The sequence below is a fragment of the Tachypleus tridentatus genome, chromosome 13, assembly GCF_004210375.1.
Source record: "Tachypleus tridentatus isolate NWPU-2018 chromosome 13, ASM421037v1, whole genome shotgun sequence".
NCBI lineage: Eukaryota > Metazoa > Arthropoda > Merostomata > Xiphosura > Limulidae > Tachypleus > Tachypleus tridentatus.
In genome coordinates this window covers 13,506,642-13,525,466 of record NC_134837.1, presented here as the reverse complement: position 1 = coordinate 13,525,466, position 18,825 = coordinate 13,506,642, and the positions used below count along the sequence as shown (strand labels likewise).

At 34.0% G+C, this 18,825-nt stretch overlaps 1 protein-coding gene across 3 annotated transcripts in view; it reads left to right on the top strand.

Annotated features, from left to right (window-relative positions):
• The window catches only part of LOC143237003 (serine/threonine-protein kinase ULK3-like), a 75,697-nt gene that overhangs the window by 17,919 nt on the left and 38,953 nt on the right, over positions 1 to 18,825 (top strand). For all 3 annotated transcript variants that reach the window (XM_076475796.1, XM_076475795.1, XM_076475797.1), the window contains 6 exons: positions 10,468 to 10,623; positions 11,494 to 11,599; positions 14,170 to 14,210; positions 15,908 to 16,001; positions 17,004 to 17,071; positions 18,101 to 18,176. In XM_076475796.1, coding sequence (XP_076331911.1) covers positions 10,468 to 10,623; positions 11,494 to 11,599; positions 14,170 to 14,210; positions 15,908 to 16,001; positions 17,004 to 17,071; positions 18,101 to 18,176 — 541 coding nt within the window. The remainder of the gene's footprint in view (positions 1 to 10,467; positions 10,624 to 11,493; positions 11,600 to 14,169; positions 14,211 to 15,907; positions 16,002 to 17,003; positions 17,072 to 18,100; positions 18,177 to 18,825) is intronic.

Sequence of the window (18,825 nt, the reverse complement as noted above, 5' to 3'; positions counted from 1 at the left end):
GCTACTGGTTTGGTTGCCAATTTCAGTTTCATTCCTTTAAATGTTGCACTCAGTCCTTTCTTTGGCTATACTTTTTTTCACACCTAAGGTGTTTTTAATTAGGTTTCCAATATTCAATTTGACCACAAAATAACAACATGCAGAAACTATACAACACCCTTTTACGATTATAATTCCATAGTGAATGTAGCAAAAAATTAAAAATATTACCTGAAAACTTGTAACCTTAATCAGTATACTTCTGCATGTCTTGTGTTGTTAGCTCTAATCGATCTAATTCTGCATTCGAATTCTGACAACACATTTTTCTAACACAACTGCAGGGAAGGATAGGACACAGCGACAGGTTCAAAATTTCAATTCCTCAAGAAATATTGGATTGTTATAACAGATTTTTGTTTTCAGAAACTCCAAAACATAAAAGTCCAAAGCAGTTAAAGTGGGGAAACTATTCAGCACTCTTCTCAAAAATGATAGGCTCTGTAGTTTATATATTCATAAATAATAATGATAAATAATGTAAGTAGTAACAATAATTAACTTAAACATTCATAATTTGTTATCTCAAATAATATAAATGTTACTCAACTTTCTTTTTCATGTATTTAGTTTTGGACACCCTGTATATAAATTAGTAACTTAAAACATATTCTTTATATTGGTTATAAATAGCAAATGTCAGAGTAAATTATCAGTGCTTTTTGAAATACAGTATGTGATAAGAGGGCATAGTGTGGGAGTTGAACTTTCTGTTTTATATCTCATTAAAACAAGATGATTGGAAGCTGTAAAATTGAATTATATCTCAGCAATATCTGTAGTAGGAGTTCTAATTTACATTAAAACTCATAACTTAAAGTATGGGTGGAAAGATAATATAACATCTGCAACTTGCAAGTGTCACATGACACAAAGATTGATAATAACTTAAATATTTCCTTTTGATCTCACTATAATGCTAAAAAACACACTAGTATCTACTGACTTGTTGATCTCACTGTCATGTTAAAGAACACACTATTATCTCCTTACTCATTAACCTCACTGTCATGTTAAGGAACATACTAGTATCTACTGACTTGTTGACTTCACTATCATGTTAAAAAACACTGTTTTCTCCTTACTTATTGACCTCACTGTCATGTTAAACAACACAATATTATCTCCTTACTTATTGACCTCATTGTCATGTTAGATAACTCACTATTATCTCCTTACTCATTGACCTCACTGTCATGTTAAGGAACATACTAGTATCTACTGACTTGTTGACTTCACTATCATGTTAAAAAACACTGTTTTCTCCTTACTTATTGACCTCACTGTCATGTTAAACAACACACTATTATCTCCTTACTTATTGACCTCATTGTCATGTTAGATAACTCACTATTATCTCCTTACTTTTTGACCTCACTGTCGTGTTAAAGAACACATTATTATCTCCTTACTTATTGACCTCACTGTCATGTTAAAGAACACATTATTATCTCTTACTTATTGACCTCATTGTCATGTTAGATAACTCACTTTTATCTCCTTACTTATTGACCTCATTGTCATGTTAGAGAAAGCACTATTATCTCTTACTTATTGACCTCATTGTCATGTTAGATAACTCACTATTAGAACACATTATTATCTCTTACTTATTACCTCATTGTCATGTTAGATAACCCACTATTATCTCCTTACTTATTGACGTCACTGTCGTGTTAAAGAACACATTATTATCTCTTACTTATTGACCTCATTGTCATGTTAGAGAAAGCACTATTATCTCTCACATATTACCTCATTGTCATGTTAGATAACCCACTATTATCTCCTTACTTATTGACCTCACTGTCATGTTAAACAATACACTATTATCTCCTTACTTATTGACTTCACTGTTATGATAAAGAACACACTAGTATCTACTGACTTGTTGACTTCACTGTCATGTTAAAGAACACTAGTGTCTTCCAATATAATTTCTTACCTCCCTCCCAAAATATTTATGAATGATGTTTTTATACCAAATTTATTGCTGTCTTTTACCATATTGAAAGAATTAATATTGGTTACTTTAAAATGTGGGAAATGTTATATGAATACATAATGATTCCAAACTTTTGTAGTAGTTCTTAATTATATTATTAAATATTATTAATAGCTTATCTGTTTCTTTTTTATCCTTCCTTGAAATATTTGTAAAGAAGCCTTATTCACCACTTTTAGAGGTCAGTTTGGATGTTATTGTGGGTCAAAGTAATGACCTACATCTGCAGTGGAGATTCAGGAGAGTATGGGTGATTTTTAAATGTTATTTATATGGATGTATTATTATAGGATCTTGTTGAAATGGTTTTACCATGTTATTTCTAAAATTGTGAGATTGATGGGAATAATGTCTTGATGAAATAATATAGTTTTACTCAAGAAGTAATAAGAAAAAGCCCCTCAGTGTGGATTCCTGTACGTGGTGAGGGGACCTCCCAGAGAAGGTTCTGTTTTTTCAGTTTACTTCCTCTGGGATCTAATCATCCACCCACGTGTTTCCCATGCATGGCAACCCATGAAGGGGAGGAGAGGATCCTGGTGGTTGAGGAGTCCAACTATAACACACCACTTTGGCCTTGAATTCCTGTAGACGGGCGGCCTTTGGGTGGCTCCCCTTGGGTTAATCGGCTGGTCCACTAGGGCTAGAGTCAACCAAGTACCAGTGTTGGAAGTTCTCAATGGGTGTTGTGGACATTGTGTCTGATGCTGGTGTTTGGGTACAGTGCTCATGAAACCCTGGCATTGCTGCAATGTCCTTGCATGACATTGTAGTGCATCCCCTTGTAGAGCTCCATGGTGGGTGGGGTCAGTGGGTACCAAAATTTTCCTTTTTTCCTATGGATCCTCCAACAAAAAATTTAAATAAAATAGTGAAAAAACAGTCAATAGGTAAATGACCACGTCTTGAAGACTCTGAGCAGCAGTCTTCAACATCTGTAACACACCTACCCCATTTTCTTATATTACATTCTCTTTCAGAAAAACCTTTAGGGCAAATGTCCCCCTTTTTTATTCAGAAGGGACTAGAGGGACTTGCTGGCTCTCCAAAGTCAGTAAAGAAGCTTCGATCTGGAGACATATTGGTGGAAACATCCACATCCCAACACAGTGAACTCCTCTTGAATTCATAGGCAATTGGGGATGTACCTATTGAGGTTACCCCTCATGCTACCTTGAATTCATCACAAGGAGTTATTGTTGAGAGGGATTTGAAGAACGTTCCTGAGTCAGAGATTCTCACTGGTCTCTCCACTCAAGGAGTTTCTGCAGTGAGGTGCATCTCCACTCGCAAAGATGGAGTTACACTGCCGACAAATACCCTCGTTTTGACATTACCTCACCACGTGCACCTGCCACCACCAAGGCAGGTTATTTAATTTGCAGGGTACGGCCGTACATTCCAAACCCTCTTCGATGTTTCCAATGTCAGAGGTTCGACCACTCAAAGACGTCCTGTCGTGGTTCCACGACATGTGCTCGTTGTGGTGGCAAGGACCACAATGCCTATGAATGTCACACAGATCCACATTGTGTCAACTGCAATGGTTCCCACGCTTCCTACTTTCGTTCTTGCCCAAAATGGTTAGAGGAAAAAGAGGTGCAGCGTTTGAAAACAAACATAACATTAGTTATCCTGAGGCTCGGAAATTGCTGTCTGGCACTTCATCTCGGACATATGCTGCTGCACATAATTCCTCAACCACAGTGGGAGTGCAGACAGATCTCTCTTTACCTCCAAAAGAATCATTTTCAAAACAGATGAAAAGCCTTTTGACCTTCATGGTTAAAAAGGTTGATGAATCGACTTCTACACCCATCTCTGTTCCTCCCATACAGTCCAACAAATCTCAAGATTCACATCCTTCAGTTTCAAATACAGGCATTTCTTCTGATACATCTTTTTCTCCAACCCCACGATGCAAAACAATCATTTGTTCGTGTCCTCAGTCACTGGAATCCCCTTCCAACAACAAAGACCTGCCCAATCGACCCAGGGCAGGATCTATGGAGGTCGATAGACCTCCTCTGAATAAGGACAGTAAAGAAAAAAGACGTGGTCGTAAACAGAAGGGTTCTCCAGCCACTTCGCCTACCCGTCATTAAAAATGGCCACCGTGATACAATGGAACTGTCGAGGTTTACGTTCTAATCTGGATGATATCAAAACGCTGATTGCTTCCTACCATCCTGTATGTCTTTCCTTACAAGAAACATGTCTAAAACCTGCTGATACAGTCACCATTCGGCAGGTTTCTCTGTACAGAAATGACAGGCTGTGTGATGGACGAGTACATGGAGGGGTGGCACTATTGGTTGATCAGCATGTGCCCACCTTGTATTTGTCACTCAATATACCCTTGGAGGCCGTAGCCATCTGTGTTTCCTTGGGTCATACTGTCACTGTTTGTTCTCTCTACCTGTCTGCTAGAGAGACATATGATCAATCAGACCTTAATGGGACTTTAATGGACATCATCCCCTCTGAGGAAGTGCTGTTATTGATAGGAGTGGTCTCTCTGTAGAGCGTATGTTCTCTGATCACAATCTTTCTCTTTTTAATACTGGTTCTTTCACTTATTTTCATGCACTTAGTCAGGCCTTTAGCACTATTGATCTCTCGATTTGCTCCCCTTCATTATTTTCCCATTTTTCATAGAGGGTTGACAGTAATCCACTAGGCAGTGATCATTTTCCTATACTTTTGAGAGAGACTGGCTGTGGTCGATGCCACCCTACCCGCGTGCCCCGGTGGAAGCTGGACCAGGCAGACTGGTCCACTTTCACTGCTCTCACAGAACTTGATCCTGCCATCATGAATCAGCCATCAATAGACGACTGTGTGGCAGCGGTAACTGACTGTATTATACAAGCAGCTGCTCAGTGTATTCCTAAAACCTCGACACGTTTTCCACGATATCCTTGTCTGTGGTGGAATCCTACTTGGCACGGAAGGCTCAAAAATGGGCCTGGGACACTTTCCGTAGACATCCCACACTTTCGAACTGCATCGCTTTCCAACGGGCCCATTCACATGCTAGGTGGGTAAGATGTCAAAGCCAGAAGGAATCTTGGATTAAGTTCACAACTAGCATATCTTCTACCACCAGTTCCATGGTCATATGGAACAAGATTCAAAAGGTCAGTGAGCACTACAATTCTGTCCCCCTCTCGATCTTACTCTCTGATGGCCAAGAGGTAGCTGATGTCTGGAGCATCGCCGATACTCTAGGTGAAAGCTTTTGCCATGTATATAGCACTTCTGATTGTTCCTCCACCTTCTTGGCCATCAAGACTCGGAGCGTTCACCTCTTTCCTTTCGAACTGACTGTCTTTTTTACTATAATTGTCCCTTTACACTGGTGGAACTGAAAATGGCCCTTCATCGGTCTGGCAGTACATCTGTTGGACCTGATGATGTACACTATGACATGCTGCGCTATCTCTCTCCTGCTTCTCTTGATGTCATTCTAATTGTTTTTAACCGGATCTGGCAGGAGAATGTTTTTCATGATGCCTGGCACCAGGCTATTATCTTACCTTTCTCTAAACCTGGGAAAGATCCCAAGATTCCTTCAAACTACCGTCCAGTTGCTTTGATGAGCTGTCTCTGTAAGACCTTAGAGAGAATGGTTAATGCTCGTCTTGTTTCGTTCCTTGAATCGAACAGCCTCCTCTCGCCCACCCAGTGTGGGTTCCGTCGACAGCACTCCACCACAGACCACCTAATTCCACTTGAAACATCAATCAGAGAAGCCTTTCTCAAATGCCAACATCTTGTTTCAATATTCTTGGACATTGAGAAGGTTTATGACACAACATGGAGGTATGGCATTTTGCAAGACCTCCATATGAATGGGTTATGTGGCCATTTACCCATGTTTATTAAATTTTTTTTTAATGGACAGGAGATTCCAAGTTTGTGTGGGTTCGACACTTTCCCATTTTTTTCTACATGAACTTGGGGTCCCTCAGGGCTCTATTTTGCATGTCACACTTTTCAGTATAAATATAAATGCCATCACTGAACAACTTCCTCTCACCGTTACAAATGGGCTCTATGTTGATGACTTTCACATCTCGTGTCAGTAGTCAAACATGAGATATATTGAGCGGCAACTACAAACTGCTCTCAATCGTGTACTGAAGTGGACTATGGTGAACGGCTTTAATTTTTCTCTCTCTGAAACCGTTTGCATGCACTTTTGCCTCCAACGGGGTATCCACCCTGATCCTGAACTCCGTATCGGTGAAGTTTCGCTGCCAGTGGTCCCTGAGACCAAGTTCTTGGGGCTTATCTTTGACCGTAAGCTGACCTTTATACTACACTTAAAGCAGCTATGGGTCAAATGCACAAGAGCACTGAACATCTTTCGTGTCCTCTCTACTGCCAGTTGGGGAGCGGATCGATGTTTTATGTTAAAGATATATTGTGCTCTTATTTGTTCAAAACTCGACTATGGATCAATGGTTTATGGCTCTGCCAGACCCTCGGCCTTAAAATGCTGACCCCATTCATCATCAAGGACTTCGACTCTGCACTGGGGCTTTCCGCACCTCCCCAGTTCAGAGCTTATATGTGGAATCTCACGAACCTTCTCTGCACCTTCGCCGTTTGCAACTGCCTTTACTGTATTCTTCGAAACTTCGCTCCTTACCAAAGCATCCCACTTGGGGATGTGTTTTCCTTCCTCAGTGGGCTGTACTTTTTCAAAACAGACGATCTGCCATTGCTCCTTTTGGCCTTTGCATCCAGGTGCAATTGGATGAATTGGGTTTGTTCTTGGAAAACATTGCAGAATCCACTGGTCAGCCCATCCCCCCATGGCTTATTACAGCCCCCAAATGTGACCTTTCTTTAAGTCATCTGAAAAAGGCAGATACTCCCGAATGGAAGTATCGTCTTTTATTTACTGAACATCTTTCAAACAACCTTTCTATTCCAATTTATACTGATGGTTCAAAATCAGGTGACTCTGTGGGCTCTGCCATGGTTTGTTGCAGTTCGGTGGTTGCATGCAGAATCCCCTCTACAGCTTCTGTGTTCACTTCTGAACTGTACGCCATATCTCTTGCTCTGGATCATATTGAAGCTGAGCAGTACTCTGACTGCACTATTTATACTGACTCCCTTAGTTCTCTGCTGGCCTTGGAATAACTTCACGTTGTCTCACATTCTGTTCTCGCTGATATTCAAAACCGACTGGCCCATTTCTCATTAATATCTACTTCTATCCAGTTTTTCTGGATACCAGGTCATGTTGGTATTTGCGGGAATGCGCTTGCAGACATGGCAGCTAAATCTATCTGCTCTGGCACAATCACCACTGTGCCTATTCTGTACATGGACTATAGTCCTGTATTCAAGGCTCAGCTCCGTGCCAGCTGGCAGTCTACTTGGAGTGAGCAACATGACAACAAGCTTTTTCAAATAAAACCCTATTTTGGGCTTTGGCCGTCTAGCTTCTGTAAGGTTCGGAAGGAGGAAGTTGTTCTTACTAGACTACGCATTGGCCACAGTTTTTTAACTCATCATTTTCTTTTATCTGAAACGGATGCACCAATGTGTAGTTTGTGTAACACTCAAATCACTGTAAGCTACATTTTACTTTCCTGCCATCGTTACAACTCTCAACGACGGCCCTATTTATACATGTTCTGTCCCAGGGTTTGTCTGTTACATTGCACAGTGTTATTGGTGATGGTGACACTGCCCACCTTGATAATGTTTTTAGTTTTTTAATGGCCATTAATCTTTTTAACCTAATTAAGTGTTTGATATTTATTCATTACACCTTTTAATTGTGGTTCTCTTTTCAGTCTCAGTCTTTCTAGTTCAATTTGATATAGTGAAATGGCCAGAACGTTAAATAACTCAACACCAGGACTGGAAAGGCCAACTTCACATGACTAATGCTACTGTTTGAACTATTCGTTATTCGTCCTGGCGAGTTGCTATTACACTTTTGCTGCATGTCATTTAATACTTTTATTACTTTACCTTTTAGTACTGGCCATAATGACACATAACCCAGAACCAGGGCTGGAAAGACCAACTTCAGGTGACTGACGGGTGGTTCTTGTACTTACCTGTTAGTTTTCCTGGCAGGTTATGATCATTACCATTATGCAACAGGAAGTCCTTTACAACTTTGTAGACTGGATGTCAACATTGGTTTTACACCATTTTGTGTTTTAATTGCTGTTTTGTTTTTACCTTTGTTTCCTTTTATGAATTTTACTACATTTATTTTACTTTTACCTTTTTACTGGACATTTGGCTAATTATTATTACATTTTGCTATATGTCTTTTAACACTTTTCTTATTTTACCTTTTGATAATGGCTGTAATGACACATAATCCAAAACCAGGACTGGAAAGGCCAACTTCAGGTGACAGTGGTTCTTGTATTTACCTGTTAGTCTTCCTGGTGGGTTATGATCATTACATTCTGCTAGAGAAAGTCCTTTACAACTTCTCTTACTCTGCTTTCTCTCTTAACATTGTAGACTAGGTGTCAACATTGGTTTTATACTTTTTCTGTTTTTCAATGATGTTTTGTTTGACCTTCATTTCTTTTTATGAATTTTACTACATTTAATTTATTTTCACCTTTTTACTGGGCGTTTGGTGCAGATAGCCTAGCTGCTTTGTGCCATAAAACACTATATCAATCAATCAATCAATAAGAAAAAGTATTTGAAATTACGTTAATAACCAGTACCTGCTTTACTGAAATTGTAACTTGAGAACTATTTTGTTGTATTTATAATTCTGCATTTGAAAGTACATTCTCTATATCTGTTGTCAGGTGAAAGGACATGCTGGTATCTCCTAACTTATTGACCTCACTATCATGTTAAAAAATACTATTATCTCCTGACTTATTGATCTCACTGTCATGTTAAAAAACACTAGTATCTCCTTACTTATTGACCTTACAGTCATATTAAAGAACACACTAGTATCTCCTTACTTATTGACCTTACAGTCATATTAAAGAACACACTAGTATCTCCTTACTTGTTGACCTTACAGTCATATTAAAGAACACACTAGTATCTCCTTACTTATTGACCTTGTTGTCATGTCATAGAACATTAGTGTCTTTCAATACAATTTCTTCCCTCCCTCCCAAAAAAAGATTTCTCAATTTGTACTGCCCTCTATTGACACGTTTTGCTCAGCACTAGTGTTATACTCACCATTTCTTTCTGAATATGTACATGCAGTAACCTTCTACTAATAAGAAGTGCAACACTACCCATGTTGTAATTAGAGCCCTCTCTACTAATGCACTTGTTAATAACTTTTCAGTTAGCAGTGTAACTGTAGATTGTTTGTTTTCTTTCATGATTAATTAAATCTCTGTTTTAACATTCTAATTTTGTCACTGCAATTTTTCCTCTTTTTTTTAATGAGGAGTCACAATTTAAATTTCATTATCTACTTTTCCTTTTCTGATTTACTGTTTTCCACTTTGTGAATTATACAATCTCAGTTTAGGATGGTCACAACTACCACTTTGCTACTACTGCAGATCTTCCAACTATTGGCCACAAGCATGACAGTTATGGTCCATGGGGAATAGTGCCATTTTGGTATGTGTATGTGACTTTGAGCAGTTTTTTTTTTCTCTCTCTCTACTGAATGTACTTTTCCCATCAGTTGTTTTTTTTTTGGGGAAGGTCTTATCTAAGCCTCTTGCTCTTTCTAGTCATTGTTTCCTGAGATAGTGTCATTTTTATACTTTGTTTCCTGGTCTTTACCCATGCTCTCTATAGGAATTACATAGTATTAGATGGTCTTAATATTAAATATTGTATGGTTCTTTGATACTTAGACTGTATTTGCTTTTATATAAATAACTTTCAAAAACCATATTCCAAGAATCAAGCAGACAGACTGTAACAAAAGTGTTTCAGAGTGGATAAAGTTCTTCTGTTTATTACCAGTAGTTGTCAGAGAAGTGTCAGGTATATATCTCTGTTGGCTACAACAAGGAATGTATGACTTCTCTGGGTGTCTAACTTAATCTCAGTTTTTCATTTTTGTTATGATTTGATGTATAATGAGTTCAACCCTTTTTCTGTATTAATGATCAGGAAATATTTTCAACTTTCAGCATTATGTTTGAACCAGATCTTGCTACTTAAATGTAGTTTTATGGTAAGTTATAAAACACAGAAAGTGTTCTTTGTTGTTATTGGTAGTTCAACATGAACAAGCATATGTATTAAATTACAAAACATGTATTTAGCTTTTTAACTGATAAGTGACCATTATTTTATATCCTGATTTGCTAAAGTATGAAGTAATGAAATATTGTCCATTAGTACCATAGTTACTATAACTGTGTGATAAACTGTTTGCACACATACTTGGAAACATACATTTAAAATAATACACTTGTTTTTATTAGATTCCATATGGTGTGGACATTTCAGATACCTGTAGACATTTGGTGCTTCAGCTGCTTCAGAGAGATCCTGACAAACGTATCACATTTGAAGAATTTTTTGATCATCCTTTCTTGGATCTTCAACATATGCCCTGTCTTGAATCTTATAAAAAGGGAGTAAGTTAGGGTTAATAGTAAGATGCAGTTTAAATTTTACTTTATCTTCTCGAAGTGTTGTTTTTAACTTTGGATGAACTGTTTTAACTTAATTTGTGGGTAACGTAATGTGCAAAAGTGAATTTTTTTAAAGCTCTTATGATGCAAATTATGTGGTTCATAATGGAAAGTCAACATTAAGCTTATCTTGTCTTTTGGTTACTGGTTAAAGTTAATGATAAAGCACAACACAATGAGAAGCTTCCTATTACTACATTCTTGTTGTGTTTTATCATTAAGTTACATATACCAAAAACTGAGTGTATTATGTGAAGGTTAACATTAGGCCTAGCTGGGAGTGATATTTTCTAGTTACATGCGAGTTATCACTGATGGTTTGTTAAAGTTATAATGTACTTGTTATTGGTTTGAAAACGATAAACTGGAAATGCCAAATAAAATTGATGGCATGTTTGAAGTGTTAAATTGATAGTTACGTGTAAAAGGCAGTCAGAAATTAGAAGCTTTTGTGTAAAGGAATAAAACTGATACTAGTATCTGTGTCTAGTATTTACAAATTTGTTATAAAATGTTCCTATAGTCGTTATTTTCAATTTTGAATAATCACAAGGATATATTTTTACTTTAAGTTATAAAGTAAAAAATAACTTTGCAACTTAAAGTAAAAATACAGTAGGTATAAAGACAATTAAAATAGGTTATTCTAACTGATTGTTTGTTTGTATATTTGATCAAACCAGACTCTTCTTGCAAGAAAATAAGAAGTAATAGAGTTCAGGGTAGTGTTTGGTAAACACAAAACTTTATCTTTTTATGTGTAAAACATAAACAGATATCAAAACTATTGAAAATGTAGATGTCTATTTTCAGGTAGAACTTGTACAACAAGCTGTACTGAAGGACACAAGTGGTCACTACACGGAGGCAGTAAGGTTATATTGTGAAGGCCTGCAATATCTTGTCCCTGTCCTTCACTGTAGGTAGCACTTAGAGAAAATTTCATATTTTGTACATGAGTGCGTGTGTTTGTAAGAACTTAATTCAAGGCTTCTTCCACTTGTTAAAAAACGTTTTTTAAATTTAATTTTTATAACTACTATTTCTTTGTTTTTAAACCCTTTGAAATGTTCATAATTTTTGTTAATCATTTTCACCATAATAAATATTACAAATACAATAAGAACATGGTGAAAACTTGTAAATAAAACTTAGATATAATAAACAAAAGTAACACTTGCAATTAGCAAAAAATATTAGTAGAAATCTTCACTTTGTTAGTTTTAATTAGATAATCCAAAATTTAAATAAATAATGAAGGAGAAGAAAAAAAAATCACTAACCAATTAAGCAAGGTAAAATAATTTTAGTATTATGTATGAATTGAGAGACACTTTGGAGCTAGTGAGAATCAAAACCCTTTTTTAGTTCTTTAGGTTGTATTTCTCAAATATGTATAATTTCAAGTGCTGAGTTTACTTCTGGTTGATTTATTATTAAGGTAGCTTTAGTCCAGTTTGAATATTAACTCACTATGGACAGGTCAAAGTTTGCATGACATAGCTTTTTAGAGAGTTATATTCAAAATTTAATTAAATTACATTATTATTATTGTATATGAGTAGAATTTGCATAAAAATGTAGTTAACAAGTGAACTTTTAATTTTACATGAATTCTAAGTTCTTAATTTTTATATGGAAATATTTTTTAAACATTCTTAATCCCACCCTAGTATGGTAATTATGACATTATCTTGTATTCTCTAACTTATTTATCATTGATAATTATAATATCTTTATCACTAAGGCAAAACATGATTTTTATAGGCTTCAATCTTATTTGGTCACAGATCTGTAAAATATAAAATGAGACCTCTCTTGCCATGCCTACCTGTTACAACCTCCTTCACAACAGTTCTCTTTGGCATTTAATACTGTATTATTTTATAATCAATAGAATGTTCAAATGATAATAAAACAGTAATAGTTAAGTAGGAATGTTTACTGTTATGTGTTTTAAGCAACTTAGGATAAATAAATGTGGTCTCATGTTACAATTTGAAGTTATTGTAGGAAATAAGAAATGGGTGACTTAAATTTATTTCATATTTTTTATGATGGTTATGAGGCTGGTCAAATTTACTGACCTTTTATAGATTTAGGGTAGAGAAAGTAAGAGAGAAAATTTTAATTTATACTGAAAAAGAAACATTTTGAAATTTATTTAAAGGGATTTAGAGATAATGCAAATGAAATTTGACAACTTTCAAGTGCAAAAAATATTTTAAATCATAACATGAAAATCATTTTGCACTTGGAGCTGTCAACAGTTTGACTCCATGTATTTGTAGGAAAATATTTAATGAAAATACTTCATTAAATATTCTGATTATTTATCTAGAAAGATTTAATGTTTACTGAAAGCTTGTAAAATTTTGTGAAGACACACAAAACATATTAGAAGTTATAGAATTAAAACTATAAAGTTTAATAATTTAAGGTCACAAATTCTGTTCATTCAGCTGAGCCTGTATTGAGAGAGTTCACAAATTATCTAGGGTCAGATTATTTCTTAATATTATGTAGTAACAGAGTCTTTATGCCTATGAATATGAGATAGAAGTTTTGTATAAAATCAGATGGTTTAAAATTAATATTTCAATAACTTGCTTTTATTTATTATGCCTACTACAAAACTTGAGAAAATTATTGAAGGTGCTTAAAAACATTATTTGTGACGTTTTTGAATACTGTTCTGTTATAAATACATGCAATAATTACAGTATTTCATTATTCTTTTAATATTTTTAATGTGCCGAAGGGACAGTGTGTGATACAATGTTTTTTGTTTTTTTTAAATATCTGTCTTCTTCATAGTTTCACTTTTGTATAAATCCTGTATATTAATGCATAGCTTTTACATCTGTTTACATAACTTTGTCAGTATTAATCATTTTCTGTCAGTTACATTTCTGATTGCTTTATACCTTCAGTCATTGAATCAGATTATTAAACATTAAATAAATATAAAAAAGAGAGAAATCAAAGATTAATTGTTTTTATTTTTACAGCTGTTTTTTTTTCAGTTGGAATTATGATTTCTGACATCATGAACTGCATTTTTCATTTTGTTTTTTATGTATGTATGATTGTAACCTAAAGCCTACATTTACATGACTACAAAACTGTAGTAAATTAAATATTTAGTTCTGTGCACCAACAAAACTAGGTCATTATCTAATGGCTAGGAAGTATACTAGAGCTATTTTAAATAGTTTTTCATTTAGTGTAGCATTGGTTTAAGTTCTTCAGAAATAATCTGGGATTATTGATTAAAAAAAACAACACAGTTTCCCTCTTTTCATATGTAACTGTATTTACTAAACAAGTTTTGGACTTTTTATTTGGTTTGTTTTCTTCCTTCTGTGGTACATGAAAGGCCTAATGTATCCCAACATTTTAAATTCCTTCTTAGTTTTTTGTATGTTACTCAGCATATAAATACACAAAGATTGAAATATTATTTTTATGCTGTTTGTTTTTATGTAGCTGAGGAAGATATTAAAAGGAAAGAAGTGTTAAGGCTGAAGGTGAGTTTGATATTTCTTGTAATAAAGTTTTAAATAGTTAAGATAAATAGATTTAAGTTCTTCTTATTACTGAAGTGGTAATCTTTTTCTCTTTTGTGGTAAAAGAAATGAAGTAATAATAACACTGCAGCAGTAACTTTGTTCAGTCATAGTGATGTGGTATATGCTGTGATGTTGGGAAGAAACTTTTTTTTTTCTCCTCTAAAGTGGTTTAATTAGACACTTATAATTTTTGTAATGTTTCTAAGAATAATTCTTATTTTATCATTGTTAATACAGATACTGAGATGTGTTTTTTTTTTATTGTTTAATATGAGCTTTCCTATTTCTCAAAATTTCAGTATCTCTTAATACTGTGTGATCACACATTAGACTTCAAGCCTTATTTTGAGGTTTTACATAAAATTACACCTAAAGTATTTATGGTGTTTAAGATTACACAGAAGTCAAATTAATTTTGTGTTTACTTGTTGCCATATTTGGGGAAGTTGAAGAGCCAACAATCCTAGCTATTTGCAAAATGTTAGTTGATGTTGAAGTTGGTATGGTAACTATAACAAAAAGATGAACTTAATGTTAATTGGTTTATGTAACAAAAAGATGAACTTAATGTTAATTGGTTTATGTATTACCAAACTTGCAAAATCTCATGGTTTTAGAAATCATGTTAATTTGTTTTATTCAGGTGAACTGAAATAATGTTTTAGTTTTACTAAATGAATCTACTGAAAAGAAGGTTTATTCAAGATATGAAATTATGGAGTAATACTAAAAACAGTTACAACCTGAGATTATACATAAAGAAACTAGACAAAATGTGATAATCTATTGTGAATAACCGTTAATACATTGCTCAACATAAAAGTAGTGTTTATAACTATTTGCTGAACGAGGGACTTGTCATACCCAGCTGTTGATAAATCTTGTATTTATACTGTTCATCTAATGCCACCACATGACAGGTTATTTTTATATGTACTTGAAACATTAACTTCAGTGTATTAACTGAACAAGTAATGAAGGAAATTATGGACTTAGGTCTTACAAAAGGTCTCATTAAGCAATGTATTTCTTAAGCGGGAATAACATACTCTTAACTTTAAGAACAAAAAAGAAAAGCAAAGAAGAAACAAAATGAATTTATAAGTTTTGTTGACAACATATTATGTGAAACTTGTATGTATTCAGAATAAAAAGTAAATTAATGATAGATATTAGAACACTGTGAGAATAAATAGATTCAGGGGTTCATACACCATATTAATGCAGAATGTTCTTTTGAAATCTAAAAATTTTAACTACAGCTAAGTGGATATATTTTATTTAAACACACGGGTGCCCACAGAAAAATTGCAAGGGAGGACAAAACATATGTAGGAAATTAGCTTTTACGATATCAGACAACAGACTAAAATAATAGGTGTCCTATGAGTGTTTAAATGCTAACATAAATTTACATTTTTTAATTCTCATTACGAATAAATGCTTAGTTTAACTAAGATGTTAAGCTTACATCATAATGAGTGCAATGTTTTGTGAAATGTAGGGGAGGTATATGTCTCTTCTTGCTCCTTCCTGAGGGTGTCCATATTTAAACAGCAAATACATTGCACATGATATGACTCTTTGTTCCACTGTATACATGCATTATAAGCACAATTAATAGTAAATATAAACAAGTATCTCTTTCAAATTAGGTAAAAGAATATATGGAAAGGGCAGAGAGCTTGAAAGAAATCATCCAACCTAGCCGAGCGTTGGACTTCCCTGGGAATATGGCAACAGATTTGGGTAAGAATTTTAGACAGTTCTTTGTCTACATTAAAAAAGTATATTTTGTTGCTTAAAGTATTTTTGCAAATTAAGTTACTTACACACTGTATCTTTATACAGAATTATTGAATATGGAATGATTGATGTATGTAGAATTTAAAGTTGTATGTAACAGGTAAATTGTTTTATGCATTTCTCTGAATGTTAGCTAAGTTAAAGTTATATTTTCAAAACAATTTAATGGCTTTCATTGGTCACTGGATGTTGTAAGTGGGAATATTATGTAATGTTTCATGTGCACTGGTGTCACACTTTTCAAGTGACATAAAGTCGTTTGTAATGCACGAAACAACTAGTTTTTATGTGTCTTATAAATAATGTTCCATTCTTTCTTTAATACTAGTTAGTTTCATTAAAAATATTGGCTGAAATGTTTTATATTTGTAATATATTTGTTTCTGTTTATGTGCAATATTTTTTCATTATGAAATTTATTTTTTTGCATTGTAAACTTAGTATTTAGGCTTAGAACAAAGTTATGTCTCCTAAACTTATTGAGATGTTATTAAACTTAGAGCCAAAATTATTGGTAACAGATGCAATAGCTAACTGATGAACTAATGTACTCTAATAACTACAAGTTTTTATGTCATTGGAAACTCATAATTAGACCAGTATATTAAATTATTTACTCAGTTAATATTTAATTATAATCCATATTGTTGGCTTGCTTTAGTCAAAAGTTAATGATAAATGATATTTTTATACTGATAATCCACCTAGTATTTTTAGTTTTTACTTTGTTAATTTGTTATGATACAAGTATTATAAAATCCTAATAAACTGTGTTAAATTTGATGTCATGGGTTTTTTATTCCAGTAACAGTAACATAGAACAGAAGCATTCAGAAAATGTTTTTTTATGTGTAATTACTCTTGATTTGTGAAAGATTTAATGGTAACTATCTTCAGAGGTTCTGTAAAAAATATTATACTGAATTATAAATTTACTTTGTGCAGAAAAACTTTCAGTCAAAGATTCAAAAATCAAGAGAGCTTTAGCTATAGTTGTGGAAGCTGAAACTTTGGTAAGATACTGATTTACTTACATTTATGGTCAATTAAATATTCATAATAAAGTCAATAGATTTAAAGTTTGGTATTATCATAGATTAAATAGACATAATTTAGTTGTGGGGTAACCACCCAGGTGAAAACAGAATGTTTTATATAGTCTCTAATTTTCACTTTCACTTTCTGTAGATGTTTTAAATTTTGTTTACAGTAAAATTGTTAAATCTTTCCATCCTTTCATGTACATGTCATGAGGGTTTACTGAGTTACTTTTAACATTTAATTCATGTACATGTCATGAGGGTTTACTGAGTTACTTTTAACATTTAATTCAACAACCTTCTTATCATGTTATATGAAGAAACTTGGCATAAAAACATGGCTAATAACCAAAGTTTAATATTGTATAATTTGTATAATTGTATAATATTGTAATATTGTATAATTTTAAATTCTTAAATTTATAAAATATATTAAAAACAATTGTTAATCTCAACCTTGTATGGGAATTGTGACATTTGCTCTCTGGGTCTTCTCTCCTCTCTAACCTATTTACCACTCCTCTGAGAGGTACAAAACTTAACACAGTTTCCTCTGTTATAAGGTATATGACCAGTCTTGGAACAGGACTGCCTTCTTTTGATAAGTGTACATTGTGGCTATTATATTTTAAATGTTCTCATTTGTTAGTGGCACAAGCATGTGTTTTGAGATAATTAACGTCATGTCAACATCAAAACAGTATTGTGGTCTATTTAATACACTTTTATATTTGGTGCTTTTTTATGTGGAAGTAGTGATTATATTTGACCATGTGCTCGAATGAGTTTTATAAAACATGAAGAGGAAAAAAGTTAATTTGATTTTTAATAATACCTCAGAAAGTCAAATGTTTGATCATTCATTCTTGCTGATTAGTGTACGAAAGTTGTCTTTGATGCAAGTAAATTTTACCAAGTGGTGAAGAAAAGAGGATTCTGTTTGAGAAGATTAGGTCAAATATAGTGATTCAGTTGCTAAAAAATTAATTTTGTTTCTTTAAGGTTGAAGCTGAGAAATATGAGGAGGCAGTGGAAAAATATCAGAATGCTTTAGAACTTATGGTTTCTCTTGTCAAGGGTAGGGATTTCTACTTAATTTCTTTGATATTTTGTGTAAAATAGTGAAAAAACAACTTTCTTTTTAATGATGTTGGGCCTTCATAGAACATCTATAAATGTTCTTGGCATACCTTAATCGTGTAAGGCCTTCATAGAACATCTATAAATGTTCTTGGCATACCTTAATCGTGTAGGGCCTTCATAGAACATCTGTAAATGTTCTTGACATACCTTAGTTATGTTAGACCTTCATGGAACATTTGTAAATGTTCTTGGCATATCTTGTTCATGTTGTGCTTTCATGGAACACCTGTAAATGTTCTTAACAAACATCAGTCATGTTGGGTCTTCATGGAACATCTGTAAATGTTTTTGACAAACATCAGTCATGTTGGGTCTTCATGGAACATCTATAAATGTTCTTGACAAACATCAATCAAGTTGGGTCTTCATGGAACATCTATAAATGTTCTTGACAAACATCAGTCATGTTGGGTCTTCATGGAACATCTATAAATGCTCTTGACAAACATCAGTCATGTTGAGTCTTCATGGAACATCTATAAATGTTCTTGACAAACATCAGTCATGTTGGGTCTTCATGGAACATCTGTAAATACTCTTGACAAACATCAGTCATGTTGGGTCTTCATGGAACATCTATAAAT